The following is a 19756-nucleotide window of genomic DNA, read 5'->3' as shown; positions in this document are numbered from 1 at the left end:
TGCTGCAGTAATATTGGGGTAAATGTGTCTTTTTCAGTTATGGTTTCCTCAGGGTTTAAATGCCCAGGAGTGGGTTTGTTGGGTCATGAAGTGAAGTGAAGTGAAAGTTGCTCAGTCGTGTCTGACTCTTTTCAGCCACGTGGACTGTAGTCCATGTGATTCTCCAGGGGATCTTCCCAACCTGGGATGAAACCCAGGTCTCCCACATTGCATATGGATTCTTTCCCAGCTGAGCTGGGTCATATGTTAGTTTATTCCTAGTTTTTTAAGGAATCTTCATAGTGTTGTCCGTAGTGGCTGTATCAAAATACAGTTAATTTTTGTAAAAGCTTTAGTGTTAGCATAGTGGTTTATTACTGGTATTTTTAAATGAATTAACAAATAGTTTTAAAACTGCAGTTCTAGTTTCTAATAGGCAAATACTAATCTTTATTAACTCCCATAAACAAAAGTTCTCTGAGATCTCTAGTAATTTTTAAGAGTGAAAAGAGATTCAAAGACCAAACAGTTTAAGAACTGCCGCTTTAACTTTTGATTTTATAATAATGATTGAGACCTCTTAAACCAATCATGAATGGGTCTTGACTCAGTTTGAAAGTATACTGAGCCAGATAGGAATTGCACTGTGAAGGCAAGGAGGACTTTGCTCGATTTTACTTGAGTTGAGTTGATATGGGAGAACACCCTTAGGTATGAAGTTATTTGAGTAAAGTTTAGATCTTCAGACCCATCCAGACCTCGCCTCCTGTGATGTCCCTTCTTTGTGATTCCTTCATGCTTTTCGCACTCCATTGTCAGCCTTGTACACTCGTTCCCTCTGGGCCTAATATTTACATTTTATCGCATGATTCATGTGCTTGTTTACATGCCTGTCTCTCTCACTAGACTACGAGTTCCTCGAGAAAAGAATCAGTAACTTATTTGTCTTTCTGTTTCTACCATAGTACCAGACACATGAATGTCCCTCAGTAAATGTTTGTTGAGGGAATGAATAAATAGGGAGAAAAAAGAAATGAACAGGTGAGACCAGATTTTAGAGTTTTTGGAACTTGATCATGTAAGCAGTGGAGAGCCATTAGCATGGGAGTGCTGTGAGTGGTGTTTGTTGAATTAACCCTGGCCCTGGTGAGAAAACTGGGAAGAGGTGGACGAAGGCTGCTGGACCAGCTGAGAAACTGTTAGTTGTTTAGGCTTGACTCAGGTGACCCAGGCCTGGATTAAGGTGAGTGCTTTTGCTGTAGGTAATGAAAGATGTTTCCTGAGGAATATTTTCAAAAACAGAAACCTAACAAAATCCATTTTACCTAATGTTTATTGCATACTTATAACATTCTGCGTACTGTGTTAAAGGCTTTATGTGTATTATCTCATTTAATTTTTACAGAATCCTTTAAAGTGTTAGCTGCTCAGTCATGTCCGACTCTCTGTAACCCCATGGACTGTACCCCACCAGGCTTCTCTGTCCATGGTATTCTCCAGGCAAGAATACTAGAGTGGATTGCCATTCCTTTCTCCAGGGGATTTCCCCTCCCCAAGACTCAAACCTGGATCTCCTGCATTGCAGGCAGAGTCTTCACCATCTGAGACACCATCAGTGAACCTATTGGTTCAGATGAAAGGGCCTATTTTTTTTTAATGGTTTTGAGTGAAAATAATATGTATTCATTGTTGAAAAATTAGAAAATGTAGATAGGGGAAAGAAAAATATATATATACCACTCTGTAAACCTACCTCAACACCAAGACTTATGATCACTTAGCATTTTGGGGATACATCCTTCTAGACTTAAGAGAAAGAAAAGTTATGTATATGTGTTGTAAATGCCTGAATATGAGGAAACCCTGAATATAAGTCTTTAAATTGTTTTTTCATTGAAAAGACCAGCCTACCAAAATTTATAAATTTTTAGGGATGTTGATGAAATAGGCAAATGTCTTTAAAATATTGATTTTATTTATGCATGCATGCTATTCAAAGTAATATACAATATTATAGTATTGTTTCATAATTATAATAATATAGTTATAACTGTAATGTTTAGTAATGGTATAATTTTATTTTCTATGGGCTTTGAAGGAAAATTTATACATACTCTACTGCGTCAGGTATGCATACTCTACTCTATCATACCTTAGAACCGCCTTGAGTTTTCAGATAGTTTTCTAGGGTGTATATGGAGATACAGCACTGTTTTGAATCTGTGTCTATTGTAGTCACTGTTGATTTTTTTTTCAGGCTACAAGTACCCAGTCAAATGACATCATTATTGCCACATTGTATACTGTATTGCTTTGCAAAAATTCTTTTTGAGATGAGATTCATATAACATGTAAATTAACCTTTTAAGAGTAAACAGTTTGGTTTTCTTTAGTACATTCACATGTGGTGCAGCCACCACCCCTTCTAGTTCCAAACATTTTTATCACCCCCAAAACAACCCCACACCTGTCGAGCAATCACTTTCCCCTTCCTTCCAGTCTCTGAAAACCACCAATCTGCTTTCTGCCTCTAGAAATTTGCTTATTCTTGATATTCCATATAAATGGAATCACATAATACATGACCTTTTGTGTCTGGCTTCTTTCATATACCATCATATTTTCAAGGTTCATTCATGTTATAGCATATTTGAGCACTACATTCCTTTTTATAGCCAAATAATATTCCTTTGTATGTATATACAATAATTTATTTGTTCCTTGATGGACATTTATGTCATTTCTGCCTTTCAGCTCTTTTGCATAGTGTTTACAAGTGCTTGCATGAGTACTTGTTTTTAATTCTTTGGGGAATATACCTAACAGTGGAATTGCTGGACCATGTGGTAGTTCTATGTTTAACTTTTTGAGGAACTGCCAAACAATTTTCTGTAGCAGCTGCACCATTTTATATTCCTACCAGCAGTGTACAAGGGTTTGTCAATTTATTTTTAATGAGGAACACAATATGATGGGGGAAAGTAAAAAGGAAATATGTGTGGCCTTTGAGTTTATTAGAGCTTTGTATCTCAGATTTTGCCTGATGGACTTATTAAATATTTAGCATCATTTCAGTACCAAGAATGAGATTTAGCTCAAGGAAATGTATCTAACCTATTTTAAGTGGTGAACAGACTGAGAGGTGAAGATCAGAGAAGTGAAAGAAGGGAAATTTAAATAGACTGTAAAATTCCTTGAGGGCAAAGGCCCCGTTCATCTTTGTGTCCTCTGCATTTAATAAAATACTTGACATGTCACAGGCTGTATTAAGAGGTCCCCAAGACTACCCCAGCTCCAGTGATTTGCTAGGATTTATAGAATTCAGTGTCTAGACATACTCATGGCCATGATTTATAGCAGTGAGAGGATACAAAGCAAAATCACTTTTTCCCTTAAAGGTGTGTGGTGGTAATGTGCAGAAGAAATCAGGCTCTATTCAGCTTTCCTTGCAGTGGAGTCACACGGGGTGTGCTTCTCTGCTTCAGCCAGTGGTGGCAGTGTTGTCTACCAGGGAAGCCCATTAGAGCCTTAGTGGGGGAAGTTTTCTTTCTGGGGCATGGCTGGGAAGGGTTGTGCACTTAGGCACCCTCTGCCTAGCATGTGCTCAGATTCTCGACTCCCAGAAGGAAAGCAGTGTTCAGCATCAACCATATGGTTTGCACAGTTTAGCCACAGTGAGCCACTCTTAACTGATTCCGGGAATAGAACCCTCCTGAAATCTAAGTTCCCAGGCACCAGTCAAGGCCAACCTTGGAAGCTGCCTTTTCTAAGTATAGCAGCCAGAACTGCTATGTTCATTCTTCTCCGGGACATAGATGTTTAGTTCTTTAAAAAGTGTTGCTAGGTTCTGTGAAGAAAAATAAATGTTATAGTAGGGAACCAGCAGGGACTGGAGTATCAGACCAACCTGGATTTGCATTATCATAAACAGATTGCTTCATTTTCTAAGCCTGTTTTCTTACTGTTGAGAGATATATTATAGAGTTTTGGTGCGAATACAGAGTGATAATGTATAGAAAATATGAAACATAATGTCTGTCCTGTGTGAAATCAGTGGCTATTAGCATTTTGTTTCAGCTCATCTGTACCAATCTGGGTCCAATCAGGACAAAGAGACTAAAGTAATTTAAACAAGGAATTTAACATAAAGAATTATTTACTGTAACAGCAGGTCAAAGTAATAAGGGATTAGCTTGTAAGGAGTAGAGTGAACTCTAAGGAATAATAGATATAACAGATATACTGTAATAATGTGATTAATAGATGGTAATATATCATTAATATAAAGTTAATTTAACATTAAGTTAATATTAAATTAATATTATAAAAATTATAATAGCAACGAGCCCCAGGGCTGAGATAAAGCACCCCCAGAATGAACTGGTCTTATAAAAAGGGGGATATTTGGGGTGGAAGTGGTGAATGTAACAAAGAGGTATTGGCTGTCAGTTTTCTTGTTGGGGAGGTGGGATTAATTTCTTTACGTTTTGTTTTATTATGGGCTTCCCTGGTAGCTCAGATGGTAAAGAATCCTCCGGCAGTGCGGGAGAGCTGGGTTTGATCCCTAGGTTGGGAAGATTCCCTGGAGAAGAAAATGGCGACACACTCCAGTACTCTTGCCTGGAGAATCACCATAGGCAGAGGAGTCTGGCGGCTACAGTCCATGGGGTTGCAGAGTCAGACATGACTGAGCGACTAAGCACAGCACAGCATATAGTAGTGTGAAAGTTTAGTTTGCCAGTTACCCATTGCACTTTCTATTGGGACTGTGTTGTTAGATACTACCAGGTTAGTCCTCTTATCTTTGGGTACCTTGAGCCTTGTATGGTTTGTTAAGCAGTCTCTTCCTGACTCAGAAGTGGTTGTTGCTAGGGTTGGTTTTTGTACGTAATGACATGTGGAACTTAGCTGCCTCTTCAGTTCCTGTGGTGTTCCTTTCCGTGTCCCCATTCAAAAATAGGCTACTTCAAGTAACTTGGGCCGCAAAACAAAGGTATTGAAATACCCTGCGAAACTTGATTTGCTCTTCTTCCCTAGCCAATATGGTCTAAATCAGTTTTTCCTTTCATTGTTAAATGTATGTAAGGTAATATGAAATTAGTTTTCAACTGAGAGTAGGTAAGTCAATGAAAACCTTAGTACCATTGACCAGGCTTGTTTGCTAGAGGACAGCTTCATTCTTACTTTCCTTTGCTTGATTTTCCTTTCCTCTTCCCAAATTGCCTGATGGCAAGAACTTATTTTGTTCCAGACTCAGTATTTTTCTTTCTCTTCCATTTTGTGAAGCGGGTTTGATTTTGTTAGATACAAAAGAAAGACCATAAGGTGGGTTAAATTTTTTTTTTTTCCTAATTGCTTAATGTAAGTTTCTTGTACATTTTCAGTTTTGTGCTCCTGTTCCTAGACAACCTTCATCACTGATAGAAGCCAGTAAAAAAAATACTCTTGTGATAAATCTCTGGATGCTGAACACATGGCCTGTTAAGTGGGTGAAGCCAGGGGAGGCTGGCAGAGTTGTCTTCCTTAGACTCCTCGGAGTTTTATTGATCGTTGCTTAGGATTTATAGCTAGTATGTTATATCATTACTGTATTTCTGTACTGAAAGCAGACTTTTTTGATCTTCAGTGTTACTAAGTCCTCTTAGTGCCTCTCTTTTAAAAAATATGCTTAAGTAAGCTGATCTATTGTACCTCCTAGACACAGTATTCTAGGCGATTTTAATTTGGAATGTGCAAATATGTTATTGGCCCTTTGTATGTATCTAACCGTTTAGAAATGATGTTGATGATTTTCAGAATGCATTTAGAGGAGTGGTTTTAAAATCCGCTGTGTCTTTTCAGTATTCCTTGGTTCTTGACAGTGTGGAGATCCTGTCCTCTGATAGGAGATTAGAGGCTATTACCCACTCATCGCCCAACCCCCACTCCAGTACACACGCTTCCAAAAGATCTTATGGAGTCCTGTAGTTCTTTTTATAGATGTTAGTTGTGTTATCAGTCACATTATCTTGTTATTATTATGACTTAGAGCTCCTCAAGGGCAGGGATACCAGCACCGTACTTGTCATAAAGCAGTTGTTAAATCCACTTTTACTGAATAAATGAAGGATGCTTCTGCTTAAGTGGATTCTTCAAACATAGATGCAGGGGGAGCTTCTAAGCAGCCAGGGAAGAGTATAAAAATCAGGTAATTTTTTTCTTCACTTCTTTCAGTGTCTGTTGTACATGCACGATCCGTCACAATTACTTTATTTGTTAGTTACATATATTCATTAATCAGAAGCTTCTAAACAGGTTTAATTGTTGACCTGTAGTAAAATTCTTATGGTTAGTATTTAATTTCTTACATATTCCTTTTTTTTTTTTTTTTTGGGCAGCTTCTATGTCTTGGCAGTCATTTTCTAAGTCTTCCAGTCTTACTAGGTCAATAACTCTTGCTTATGGCAATACAGCTGCTAAAGCCTTTCCTCTTTGGAGTTTAAACACATCTGATTTCTATCCCATCTGTTCCATGTAATTTCATCTCCGCTTTAAATTTGTTATTAATGTATAACTCAGTCACTTTGCCACATACCTGAAACTAACACAACATTGTTAGTCAGCTGTACTCCAGTATGAAATAAAACATTTTAAAAATAATACATTTCAGCAGTTATTTTTACTGATTAAAAAACTCCGATCTGCAGGTTTTTAGACAATTATATCAATCTCTCCCAGGACCAGTACTGGTTTGTACAGGTTGTCATGAGGTAATAGAGTACTAGGTATAGAGTTAAAAGACCTGAATCTGAAGGCAGCTCAACCACTATCATTAGCTGTTTGGCCTTCAGCAAACCACTTAATCATTCTGAAATTCGGTTTTGTCATTGGTAAAACGAGGGTTATGAAACCCATTTTCTGCATTGTGAGGACTAAATAAGATTATATGAAGGTGTTTTTGCACAAAATACCTGTTTGTATAAACCATTATGAAACGCTGGTAATAGTGACCATTTTGGTTAATACATGAATGTTAGATTTTGCATATTCAAATGATTCCCGTAGAGAGTGCCCTGTCAACCTCCCACAAATCTCGCTCTTCTCCCTAGAGGGAGCCACTGTTGGAACTTCTGTATATCCTTCTAGATCTTCTCTGTGCAGTCGTTCATGACTTTATATCCATGTAGGATACCTCCTTGGTGTTGTGGTTTGAAGGAGTAGCACACTGATTTGTTTGCTGTCACTCCCTTCTCCAGGGGATCTTCCTGACCCAGGGACTGAGTCCCGATCTCCGGCACTGCAGGCAGCTTCTTCACCATCTGAGCCATCAGGGAAGCCCGTAGGAATACCTCTTTTGTATGGTGATTTAAAGGAACAGCACGCCGACTGTTTTGGTGTCATGCTAGACTTGAGCTAGTTCAGTGAGATTTTTTACCTTTTGAAAAGCTTGCAGAGTTCAACAGATGATGTTGAAAAAAGACAATGGTTGATAACAGTATTTCCCTATAATTGAGGTTCTTTTTAGTTTTTCAGTGTTGCATACAGCACTGAATTAAAAAACCTTTGCAGTTGCATTGTTAAAGTCTGTAGGAAATGGTGTTGTAGTAAATGTATAGACTCCAGAACGAACATGGCTCTTGGGGATTTTGGAAGGATCCCTGTTCTTTTTGTTATGGTCCAACATGCTTCTTTGAGCACAAGTTCAGGTGATTCTCTAGAGTAGATAAAGAAATCAGAGATATGAAATTACAAAAAGGTATGAGTATTTAATGTTTTAATAATTATTGTAAAGTTGCTTTCCAAAAGAGTAGCCCTAATATACTTGTATTCCTACTGTTAGATGTGAAGATGTCTATTGATTCTTCTTGCCAATTTGTCGTATTTTTATTTTTGCCAGTATATGGGTGGAAGGTGATACCTCAGCTCTGAAAGAATGTTTACAGGCAGCATGGTTTGTGAATATAACTGGGAACAATTTAAGTCTGTTAATAGGAAAGCAAGAGGGATAAATAAATTGTGACATAGTCATAAGATAGAAAACTAAGCAGTGGTCAAATAGTGAATATAGTGGTCAATTAGTGAAATATAGTGGTATGCATAAGTGGAGATAAATCTCAGAATATTGAGAAAGGAAATTGCTATGCAATAGGATTCATTTCTATAAAATTTACATGCAAAGTTCATGCATTTTGAAGGGACAGGTATATATACAGTAAAATTAAAAAAGAAAGCAAACCTGTGTCATTAAGTGTAGGCCACCTTCAGTGAGGCAGGACGTGTCTGAGGGCTGGAGAGTTCTGAGAGAGAGAGATGGGGAAGAAAGGAGAACCACTTTGCTAAGCAGGTGAAGGAGGAAGTCCATTTCCTCTGGCACATCTGTCTGTGCTATTAAAGTTTTTGACAGTGCTCGCTTATAGGAGGATTTTTTTTTTCCCCTTATAAAGTGTTGTGCATTGTTGAACTCAGAGTATATATATAGGATAGTCTCTGGGAGTGATGAATCTTTGTTAATGATGCTTTTGGGTGTTTTTGATGACCTTCTTAATCCTCTAATTCCTTTCTCAGACAGTCTTGAAATTTATTGTGAAGGAATAATATGGCATGATCATTAAAAAGATAATTTGATAAAATGGGAAGAACAGGGGCTTTGGAGTACAGCAGACCTGGGTTGAAAGTTTGACTTTCCCACCTATTATCTGTGTTTTATTATCTTCTTCTCTTTGCCACTTTCTCTTCCGTTTCTCCCCATCATCTTAAAACCATGCCTGGTTGATTGCTCAGTATCATCATCTTTATCATCAGCATTGTTAAATCTGGAGGGAATGGTGTTGAAGTAAATGTATGGACTCCAGAATGAACAAGGCTCTTGGGGGTTTTGGAAGGAGCCCTGTTTTTGTTCTGGTCCAAGCTGCAGGTGGGCTTCCCAGGTGACTCAGTGCTACAGAACTTGCTTGCCAGTGCAAGAGACGTGGGTTTGATTCCTGGGTTGAAAAGACCCCTGGAGAAGGAAATGGCAACCCACTCCAGTATTCTTGCCTGGAGAATCCCCATGGACAAAGGAGCCTAATCATGGGGTCACAAAGGAGTTGGACATGACTGAGCAACTAAGTAACAACAGCAAAGCAACAGGTGTCTCCTTTGTAAAACTTAGTATGAGAATAGCCAGCTAACATTGCCTGTTATTATTATTTTTAAATAACAAGTTTATTAACCTATAATTCATAGACTATAAATCTCACCCTTTTAAAGTGTTTTTAGTGGTGTTTAGTGTTTTGGGGTTTTCAGCAAAATCAGAGTAGTGAATCCATCATCACCACTTCCAGAACATTTTCATCACCAGAAGTAAAACACAGTACCCATTAGCAGTCACTCCCTTTACTCCCTAGACTACTAATCTTCTTTCTTTATGGATTTGCCCATTCTGAATAGCTCCTATAAATGAAATTATAATTTGTGGCTTTTGTCTCTGATTTTTTTAACTTAGCATAATATTTTAAAGTTCATCTTTGTTTTACCAATACTGCATTCCTTTTTTATTGCTAAATAATGCTCAGTTATACATTTACCACACTTTGCCTCTCCATTCGTCAGTTGATGGACGTTTGTATTATTTCTGCTTTTTGGCTATTATGAAATAACTCTGCTGTTTACATTTGTGTACAAGGCTTTCTATGGATGTAGGTTTTCAGTTTTCTTGGTTACACCTAGTGTGGAATTGCTGGATCACGTGGTCCCTTTTTTTTTTTATTTTAACATTTTGAGGGATTTCCGAACTGTTTCCAAAGTGCATGCACCATTTTGCATTCCCAACAGCAATGTGTGAGATTCCAGTTTCTCCATATCATTGATAATACTTGTTATTGTCTGACTGTTTGACTGTTGCCATCCTCGTGGGTGTGTTATCTCATTATGGTTTTGATGTGCATTTTCCTAATGACCAACAGTGTTGAGTATTTTTTCATGTGGTTATTGGTCATTTGTATATCCTCTTTGGAGAACTTACTATTCACAACTTTTGCACATTTAAAATTTTGGATATTTGTCTAAGAGTTCTTTTATGTTCTGGAATACAAGTCCCTTGTTGGACAAAGGATTTCCAAATATTTTCTCCCATTCTGTTGTCTAACTTGTTGGTATCTTTTCCTCCCCAGCTGTATTGAGACATAGTTGGCATTAACAATGTATAAGTTTAATGTGTACAACTTGTTGGTTTGATACACTTGTATATTGCAACATGATTAATACCATAGCTGTAACTAATACCTGCATCATGTCACATAATTATCTTTGTGTGTGTCTGTGTGGTGAGAACATTTACAGCCTATTCTCTTAGCACAGTTCAAGTATATCATACAGTCTTGTTAACTGTAATTACTGTGTGTGTATTAGATCCCCAGAAGTGATGGTGTCCTTTGAAGTACTGAAGTTTTAAGTTTTGATGAAGTTCATTTAATCTGTTTTTCCTTTGTCAGTTGTGTTTTTGTAGTTATATTGAAGAAACCATTATGTAATCAAAGGTCATGAAGATTTCCTTTGTTTTGTTTATTTATTTATTTATTTTTTTATTTTACTTTACAATACTGTATTGGTTTTGCCATACATTGACATGAATCTGCCATGGGTGTACATGAGTTCCCAATCCTGAACCCCCCTCCCACCTGTCTCTCCATATCATCTCTCTGGGTCATCCCAGTGCACCAGCCCCAAGCATCCTGCATCGAACCTAGACTGGCGATTCGTTTCTTACATGATAGTATACATGTTTCAATGCCATTCTCCCAAATCATCCCACCCTCTCCCTCTCCCTCTTCCACAGAGTCCAAAAGTTTGTTCTATACTTCTGTGTCTCTTTTGCTGTCTCACATACAGGGTTATCATTACCATCTTTCTAAATTCCATATATATGCATTAGTATACTGTATTGTTGTTTTTCTTTCTGGCTTACTTCACTCTGTATAATCGGCTCCAGTTTCATCCACCTCATTGGAATGGATTCAAATGTATTCTTTTTAATGGCTGAGTAATACTCCATTGTGTATACGTACCACAGCTTTCTAAAAAATATGGAACGCTTCATGAATTTGCGTGTTATCCTTGCGCAGGGACCATGCTAATCTTCTCTGTATCATTACAATTTTAGTATATGTGCTGCCGAAGCGAGCACTTGTTTTCTTTTAAGTGTTGTATGATTTTAGGTCTAGGATCTGTCTTGAGTTAATTTTGTATCTGGTGTAAGACAGAGTTCCAGTTTTATTCTTCAACACGTGATATCCAGGTGTTCCAGCGCCATTTGTTGAAAAGGTTATTCTTTCTTCTGTTGTTTTTCTTGGCACACTTTTTAAAACTCAGTTGGTCATAACTGCAGGGGTTCATTTCTGGACTCTTAGTTGTACCTCATTGGTCTGTCTGTCTGTTCCTAAAAGTATTACACTGTTTTGATTACTGTAGCTTTGTAATGTGAGCCCTTCAACTGTATTCTTTCTCATGATTGTTTTGGCACCTATCATTTTTAAAGGCAATTATCTTTGATGTACTCTCTTTGGGAAGACAATTTATAAGTGTCCAAAATAGAGACTTAGGAATAAAAAAAAGAGAACTTGAATTGTCTATGAGTCAGCAACTGAATGTTTAATTTGTTCAGTCGCTCAGTCGTGTCCGACTCTTTGTGATCCCCATGGACTGCCGCATGCCAGGTTTCCCTGTTCTTCACCATCTCCTGGAGCTTGCTCAAAGTCATGTCTATCAAGTCAGTGGTGCCATCCGACCATCTCATCCTCTCTCATCCTCTTCTCCTCCTGCCTTCAATCTTTCCTAGCATCAGGGTCTTTTCTAATGAGTCAGCTCTTCACATCAGGTGGCCAAAGTATTGGAGTTTCAGCTTCAGCATCAGTCATTCTAATGAATATTCAGAATTGATTTCCTTTAGGATTGACTGGTTTGATGTCCTTGAAGTCCAGTTCAGTTCAGTCACTCAGTTGTGCCCGACTCTTTGTGACCCCATGGACTGCAGCATGCCAGGCTTCCCTGTCCATCACCAACTCCCAGAGCTTAGTCAAACTCGTCCATTGAGTTGGTGATGCCATCAAGAGTCTTCTCCAGCACCATGGCTCAAAAGCATCAGTTCTTTGGCATTTAGCTTTCTTTATGGTCCAACTCTCACATCCATGCATGACCTCTGGAAAAAGCACAGCTTTGACTAGATGGACCTTTGTTGGCAAAGCAGTGTTCCTGCTTTTTAATATGCTGTCTAGGCTGGTCATAACTTTCCTTCCAAGGAGCAAGCATCTTTTAATTTTGTGGTTGCAGTCACTATCTGCAGTGATTTTGGAGCCCAAGAAAATAATATCTGTCACTGTTTCCCTCTCTATTTGCCATGAAGTGATGGGACTGGATGCCATGATATTTGTTTTCTGAATGTTGAGCTTTAAGCCACCTTTTTCACTCTCTTCTTTCACTTTCATCAAGAGGCTCTTTAGTTCTGCTTCTCTTTCTGCCCTAAGGGTGGTGTCATCTGCATATCTGAGGTTATTGATACTTTTGGCAATCTTGATTCCAGCTTGTGCTTCATCCAGCCCTGCATTTCACATGATGTACTCTGCATAGTTAAATTAGCAGAATGACAGTATACAGCCTTGACATACTCCTTTCCCAGTTTTGAACCAGTTTGTTGTTCTATGTCTGGTTCTACCTGTTGCTTCCTGACCTGCATACACATGTCTCTGGAGGCAGGTAAGGTGGTCTGGTATTCTCTTATAAGAATTTTCCACAGTTTGTTGTGATCCACACAGTCAGAGCCTTTAGCACAGTTAGTGAAGCAGAAGTAGATTTTTTTTTTTGATTATTGAACCTCATTTATTTATTTACACATTCTTTTGAATGTCCAGCATGTGTTAGACACTGTACTTGACTGTGGGGAAATCATGATGAATAAGACATGGGGTCTATGCAGGGAGCTTAAGTTGACACCTTGCTTTCATGTTTTTGAAAAGAGTGTGGATTTTTGATGATCAAAGATGTAGATAAAATCAAAGCAGATGTACCATTAGATGGAAAGTTCACTATCTCGTCATAAAAGAAGGTCCTATCCGTGAAAATTCTTCTTAACTTACCTTCCACTAGTAGGAGTGGAAATACAAATGAATTGAAGAAGAGGATGAACATCTTTGAGGCAGCTGTATCGAGCACCTTGAAAAAACGACGGAGACACTGTTTTCTCACTTACATCTTTATGTGCGTGTGTGTCTCCTCCCGTTTTAAGGTTCCCTTGGAGGCAAGGGTCGTGTTTTATGCATCTTGCCTACTCTGTCAGTCATCTAAACAGTCCTTTCAAAATGTAAGATACTGAATGTAGGTAAACTGAATGACTAAATGCGTCAGGGAAGCCATTAGTGAGTGTTCATACTGTATGACCTTATACTTAGTCAGGGTTTACATAGCTTCTGTTGGTTACCAGTCTGGCCCTCAAGGATCTTGATTTAATGGTTAATGTGAAGATCAGACACTCGGTATGACGTGGGTGTGTGTGTGCTAAGTCACTTCGGTTGTGTACAACTCTGTGCAATCCCATGGACTGTAATCCGCCAGGCTCCTTTGTCCATGGGCTTCTCCAGGCAAGAATACTGGAGTGAGTTGCCATTCCCTCCTCGAGGGGTTCTTCCTGACTGAGGGACTGAACCCGTGTGTTTTATGTTTCCTGCATTGGCAGGCGGGTTCTTTACCACTGATGCCACCTGGGAAGACCTACTCAGTATGATACACCTTTTAAAAAAAGGTGGATGAAATTATAAATAATATGGAAAGTAAATTGTGCAAGTAACCTAATAAATTTAACACATATATGTATTAGGAGTCACTTGAGTCCATAGGATGTAGGATGGTAGAGGAAGTCTGGAACAGGGGCAAAACTGAAGGAAGGCAGACGGATAGAGGGAAGGGTCAAAACTTGTCCAGGTCAAGAGACAGTTCTTAGTAGGGGTGATGCTGTCCCCTTCCCCACGATGGTGCTTGTGGAAATATGTGAAGGTTTTTCGTTGTCCAGTGTTTGGGAGTGCTACTGGCTTTATGGTTCAGGGCCAGACATGCTGGAGTCCCATAGTGTGAAGTTAGGAATTGATCTGCCCCAAACCCCTGGAGTGCTCTGTTGGAGAGGCACTGAGAAGCAAGCATTTTGCTGGTCGAGGAGGAACACAGTGCTTCATGGATAGTGCTCCTAAGCAAATACTGTTTTTCATTTGGTTTTGGTTCTTCTGCTATGCTGCATGCTGAACTCAGAGATGTATGTAGGTAGAGTGGCGTAGAGCAGTGGCACCTCAGGAACTACTGCGGGAAGGTATGTCTGGTCATTTTGGGTGCTTCTGGTGATTCTGAACACTGTCTTTTGTCTTACGGTTTTCTTTTCTTTTCTTTGTCTCAGAACGAGCCTCTGACCCCAGGTTATCATGGATTCCCAACACGGGACAGCCAGGTTGGTATAAGTTGTTTATAACTCAGATGTGGTGTGTGTGTCTTTTATCTAAGAATGCTACATGATAGAGAACATTTCCTGGAATTACTTATTTTGGAGAGTGATTTGGTTAGTTTCAGCAATAAATTTACATTAGCAATATATAAAACATATTTCTTAACTTTAAAGGTATTGTAATCACATTTTTGAAATTGTGGATATTATAGGGGGAAAGTCACTCAAGCACAGTTGTGATTGCTTTTGTTTTTTCTTTTACAAGCTACATGATAATGTTTTTAACCTGGTTTTCTTGATGTCTCATGATTTTGTGTTGGACTTGTCTGTTTATTCCCAGCCGCTTAGCCCCTGCCTGCACAGATATTTGGAGTCCCTGTGGTAATCAGCAACAAGAAAATTCCATTCTTGTTCCTGGGGGAATTCAGCCTTATGGTTTTAATCGAGGAAATTTCTGCTGTCTTTCTTTGTTAGATAGGGAGGATGATTGGAGAAAGCCTAGGCCCCATTTGTGGGTTAGAGCGAAACTGTCTCCCGCCAAGACATCCTCAGTAAGGTTTAGGGAAGGGTATAAAACGCCTTCCCTGTTTGTGTGCTTTTTGGATCTGGTGAGGCAGACAGAGTTAGGGTAGAACAGGTTAGGCTGCCTCAGAAATGATGTAAGACACCTTGCCTCTGGAATTTACCTCCTGCTGTTTGGAGATATTGATACTCTTCAGGAGATTTAAAAGGGTAGCTCCTAGAAATATCTCTGAATTTCTAGCCATCATTTGTATCTTTGAATGCCTATCCACTATTCCTTATCAGTTTAGAAGTGTTGTTGATGTATATTAGTTCAGTTCAGTCGCTCAGTTGTGTCCGACTCTGTGCAACCCCATGAACCGCAGCACGCCAGGCCTCTTCTGTCATGACCAACTCCCAGAGTCCACCCAGACCCACGTCCATCAAGTTGCTGATGCCAGCTAACCATCTCATACCTATGTCGTGCCCTTCTCCTCCTGCTCTCAATCTTTCCCAGCATCAGGGTCTTTTCAAATGAGTCAGCTCTTCGCATGAGGTGGCCAGAGTATTGGAGTTTCAGCTTCAGCATCAGTCCTTCCAATGAACACCCAGGACTGATCTCCTTTAGGATGGACTGGTTGAATCTCCTTGCTGTCCAAGGGACTCTCAAGAGTCTTCTCCAACACCACAGTTCAAAAGCATCAATTCTTTGGCGCTCAGCTTTCTTCACAGTCCAACTCTCACATCCATACATGACCACTGGAAAAACCATAGCCTTGACTAGACGGACCTTTGTTGCCAAAGTAATGTCTCTGCTTTTTAATACGCTGTCTAGGTTGGTCATAACTTTCCTTCCAAGGAGTAAGCATCTTTTAATTTCATGGTGGCAGTCACCATCTGCAGTGATTTTGGAGCCCCCCAAAATAAAGTCAGCCACTGTTTCCACTGTTTCCCCATCTATTTGCCATGAAGTGATGGGACCGGATGCCATGATCTTCGTTTTCTGAGTGTTGAGCTTTAAGCCAACTTTTTCACTCTCCTCTTTCACTTTCATCAAGAGGCTTTTTAGTTCTTCTTTCTACCATAAGGGAGGTTATTGATATTTCTCCCGGCAATCTTGATTCCAGCTTGTGCTTCTTCCATCCTAGCATTTCTCATGATGTACTCTGCATATAAGTTAAATAAGCAGGGTGACAATATACAGCCTTGACATACTCCTTTTCCTATTTGGAACCAGTCTGTTGTTCCATGTCCAGTTCTCACTGTTGCTTCCTGACCTGCATCCAGGTTTCTTAAGAGGCAGGTCAGGTGGTCTGGTATACCCATCTCTTTCAGAATTTTCCAGTTTCTTGTGATCCACACAGTCAAAGGCTTTGGCATAGTCAATAAAGCAGAAATAGATGTTTTCCTGGAACTCTCTTGCTTTTTTGATGATGCAGAAGATGTTGGCAATTTGATCTCTGGTTCCTCTGCCTTTTCTAAAACCAGCTTGAACATCCGGAAGTTCACAGTTAACGTACTGCTGAAGCCTGGCTTGGAGAATTTTGAGCATTACTTTACTAGCATGTGAGATGAATGCAATTGTGTGGTAGTTTGAGCATTCTTTGGCATTGCCTTTCTTTGGGATTGGAATGAAAAGTGACCTTTTCCAGTCCTGTGGCCACTGCTTAGTTTTCCAAATGTGCTGGCATATTGAGTGCAGCACTTTCACAGTATCATCTTTCAGGATTTGAAACAACTCAACTGGAATTCCATCACCTCCACTAGCTTTGTTCGTAGTGATGTTTTCTAAGGTGCACTTGACTTCACATTCCAGGATGTCTGGTTTTAGGTGAGTGATTACACCATCATGATTATCTGGATCATGAAGATCTTTTTTGTACAGTTCTTCTGTGTATTCTTGCCACCTCTTCTTAATATCTTCTGCTTCTGTTAGGTCCATACCATTTCTGTCCTTTATCGAGCCCATCGTTGCATGAAATGTTCCCTTGGTATCTCTAGTTTTTCCCATTCTGTTGTTTTCCTCTGTTTCTTTGCATTGATTGCTGTTAAAGCCTTTCTTATCTCCTTGCTGTTCTTTGGAACTCTGCATTCAAATGGGTATATCTTTCCTTTTCTCCTTTGCTCTTCGCTTTCCTTCTTTTCAGCTGTTTGTAAGACCTCCTCCAACAGCCATTTTCCCTTTTTGCATTTCTTTTTCTTGGTGATGGTCTTGATTCCTGGCTCCTGTACAGTGTCACGAACCTCCATCCACAGTTCATCAGGAACTCTATCAGATCTAGTCCCTTAAATCTATTTCTCACTTCCACTGTATAGTCATAAGGGATTTGATTTAGGTCATAACTGGAGGGTCTAGTGGTTTTCTCCACGTTCTTCAATTTCAGTCTGCATTTTCAGTCTTATTTGGCAATAAGGAGTTCATGATCTGAGCCACAGTCAGCTCCCAGTGTTGTTTTTGCTGACTGTATAGAGCTTCTCCATCTTTGGCTGCAAAGAATGTAATCAATCTAATTTCGGTGTCGACCCTCTGGTTTTGTCCATGCATGAGTAGAGTCTTCTGTTGTGTTAGGGCTGTCCAAAGAAGTCACCATTATTAGACTTGTCCAATAATGCTCATTAAGGGATGTGCATTATCAGAATGCTAGACCAAGGGGCTGACCTAGTTCCCCTTCCTAGAACTTAATTAAATCTTATCAAAACCCTTGAAGCTGAGCTTAAAAACCAGGATGGCGCCGTAATCAACAATCACTATTTGAGTGCCTTCCAGATTTGGAAGTTTTGGCTCAGTTCTTGCATTTCTGGTGTTGAGTTGGCATCAGAGTGGTCCAGGTAGGGTATGGCGAAAAGGGGGGAAGAGAAAGTGCTGTTCCTCTCTGTGTTCCTCTCCCAGTGGGAACCCCGTTGGCACTGAAGGTCGTTCCTGTGGGAGCTTTTGGTGAACGAGATGGTCATTTACCCCAGACTTAAAGATAATGTAGAAGGTCTTCCTGTTTTCTTTCTGGTTTAGATTTGCCCTAGAGGTTCTATAAGTTGTGAAATTCATGTCCTTTGATAGCAGTTCTATATTCTGGCCATACAACAGAAAAAGTACCATTGCCTGGAGATCTAGGCCCCAGAGATTCTGATTGAGTGAGTCTAAGATTGGGCTTAACCAGTCAGGTATTTAGAAATTCCTCCAGGTGATTTTTTCAGCCAAAATAAAAAACTACAACCCTCTTGGCTGCTTTGAAATGAGTGGAATTTTCTATTTCACCCTGTATTTTCCACCTAGGACCTTGAAAACATAAGGGATCGTGGTCAGTCTCTGAATCTACTTTTGTATACTAACTCAAATATTTGCTTATAAAATGTTGCTTATTTTGGATATAGGCTTATTCTAGATATAGGAAGGTAAAACTAATTGAAGCTAAATATGGGGAACAGACTTATGAAGTTTAAAAGAATCTGAAAAGGTACTGTATAATGTGTCTTCCTGCGGGGATTACAGATCAATAAGGAATTAAGCAGAAGGAATTAAGAGGAATTTGTTAAAGTACAAAAAGTAGTCTCTGCTTAGAACTACTTTGTTTTTCCTTTCTTTTGCAGCGGGACCCACTTCTGTAGGCTGCACATTTATTACTCATACTGTCTCTGCTGTGGGCCTGTGCAGACCTTTTTGCTATGGTTTAAAGCTGCTTAATTTACTTTGAGGCACATTCTGATGGTGACAGGTTTATTTTAGTTTAATTTGTTGGGTTTTATTTTGTTTTTTCTGTCTGGATCTTTGAATTAGAGACCTTAGTGTAGTGCAAACAGGCAAATATTGAATGGCTGCTTGTTGCATTTGATGAATACAGAATCCAAATGAATCCTGTTAATTAATGCGCCTAACCTTGTGAACTCTCACTTTGTGCTCTGAGATTTGGGAGGCATTTATCAGTGTGAAACACTGGTCACCGAGCAGCCTGAGCTGGGCAGAAACTGAACTTGTGGTCTTTACACCTCCCGAGAGACCTTTGGCTCAGCACATCCGGAGACCAGAGAGGAGGTGAAGGTGAACTTTAATTATGTGAATCTTTATTTGCTTTTCCTTATTTTTTTTCATTTCCTTTCCAAATAAATAGGAACCATCTCCAGATAGAATTCCTGTCAGCATCTAATTATGATTTTAAAAGAGATAAAAACGACAATCTTTTGACTCTTGCAGAGTGGGGCTTTCTTCAGTATTTTCTCCCCTTATGCTCACCACCACCTCTTGAATGGATAAGCAAGTATTTCCTTTGGAAAGATAAGGAACCAGACACACAGAGATTAAAGTGACTTATCCACGGTAACAATACAAGTTTGTAGCTGAACTAGCGCTGAAGTTTGTCCTCTGTCACTCTGTCCCCTGAGTGTCCTTTTCTCTATAGTGGCCATTATTGACTTACCAAAGGAAAATGTGGTCATGTGCAGTATTTCTGCTCACTCACTTTATTTATTTGTCATTTGGGGGCTTCATAGATCCCTTAACACTGAACTATAAATCTTTGAGTCCATGACCCTGGTTAAGAATTATAACAACAAAGTTCCTTAGCACTAAGTGGGCCAGCATTTCACCCTTACGGTGACCCTTTTCACCCTGTTACACACACCCCTGGTAACACATTTGAATGAAAAACCTGAGAAGGAAAGGAGGGGAGAAAAATCCACCTGTCACCTTGTAGAGGTTTTCCTTTTTTATGCAGTTTTAGCTCAGCGTTCTATCCCAGTTAGTTAACAGGCTTTCAAGGATTGCACTCCATTGCTTTTACAAAGCACTCTGAGCACATCACAGTGCTTGCTGATGTGGTCTGTCCGTGGAAGTGGAGGAGACCGACA

The 19756-nt window shown here is 39.5% G+C and overlaps 1 protein-coding gene and 1 non-coding gene across 24 annotated transcripts in view; one reads left to right on the top strand and one right to left on the bottom strand.

Annotated features, from left to right (window-relative positions):
- RBFOX2 (RNA binding fox-1 homolog 2) overlaps positions 1–19756 on the top strand; it is a 293081-nt gene that overhangs the window by 72587 nt on the left and 200738 nt on the right. For 22 of the 23 annotated variants that reach the window (XR_009600275.1, XR_009600276.1, XM_027967718.2 and 19 more), the window contains exon 2: positions 14372–14422. The exons of the other annotated variant lie outside the window; for it this stretch is intronic. Coding sequence is in view for 20 of the 22 variants with exons in the window: in XM_027967718.2 (XP_027823519.1) it covers positions 14372–14422 (51 nt within the window). In the remaining 2 variants the exon portion in view is untranslated. The remainder of the gene's footprint in view (positions 1–14371; positions 14423–19756) is intronic. 23 annotated transcript variants of the gene reach the window in all.
- LOC114114152 (U6 spliceosomal RNA) lies at positions 11016–11122 on the bottom strand. Its single transcript, XR_003588991.1, has one exon. It is a non-coding gene; the product is annotated as a U6 spliceosomal RNA (small nuclear RNA).

This window comes from Ovis aries, chromosome 3, assembly GCF_016772045.2.
Source record: "Ovis aries strain OAR_USU_Benz2616 breed Rambouillet chromosome 3, ARS-UI_Ramb_v3.0, whole genome shotgun sequence".
NCBI lineage: Eukaryota > Metazoa > Chordata > Mammalia > Artiodactyla > Bovidae > Ovis > Ovis aries.
This window is presented reverse-complemented; position numbering and strand designations above follow the sequence as displayed.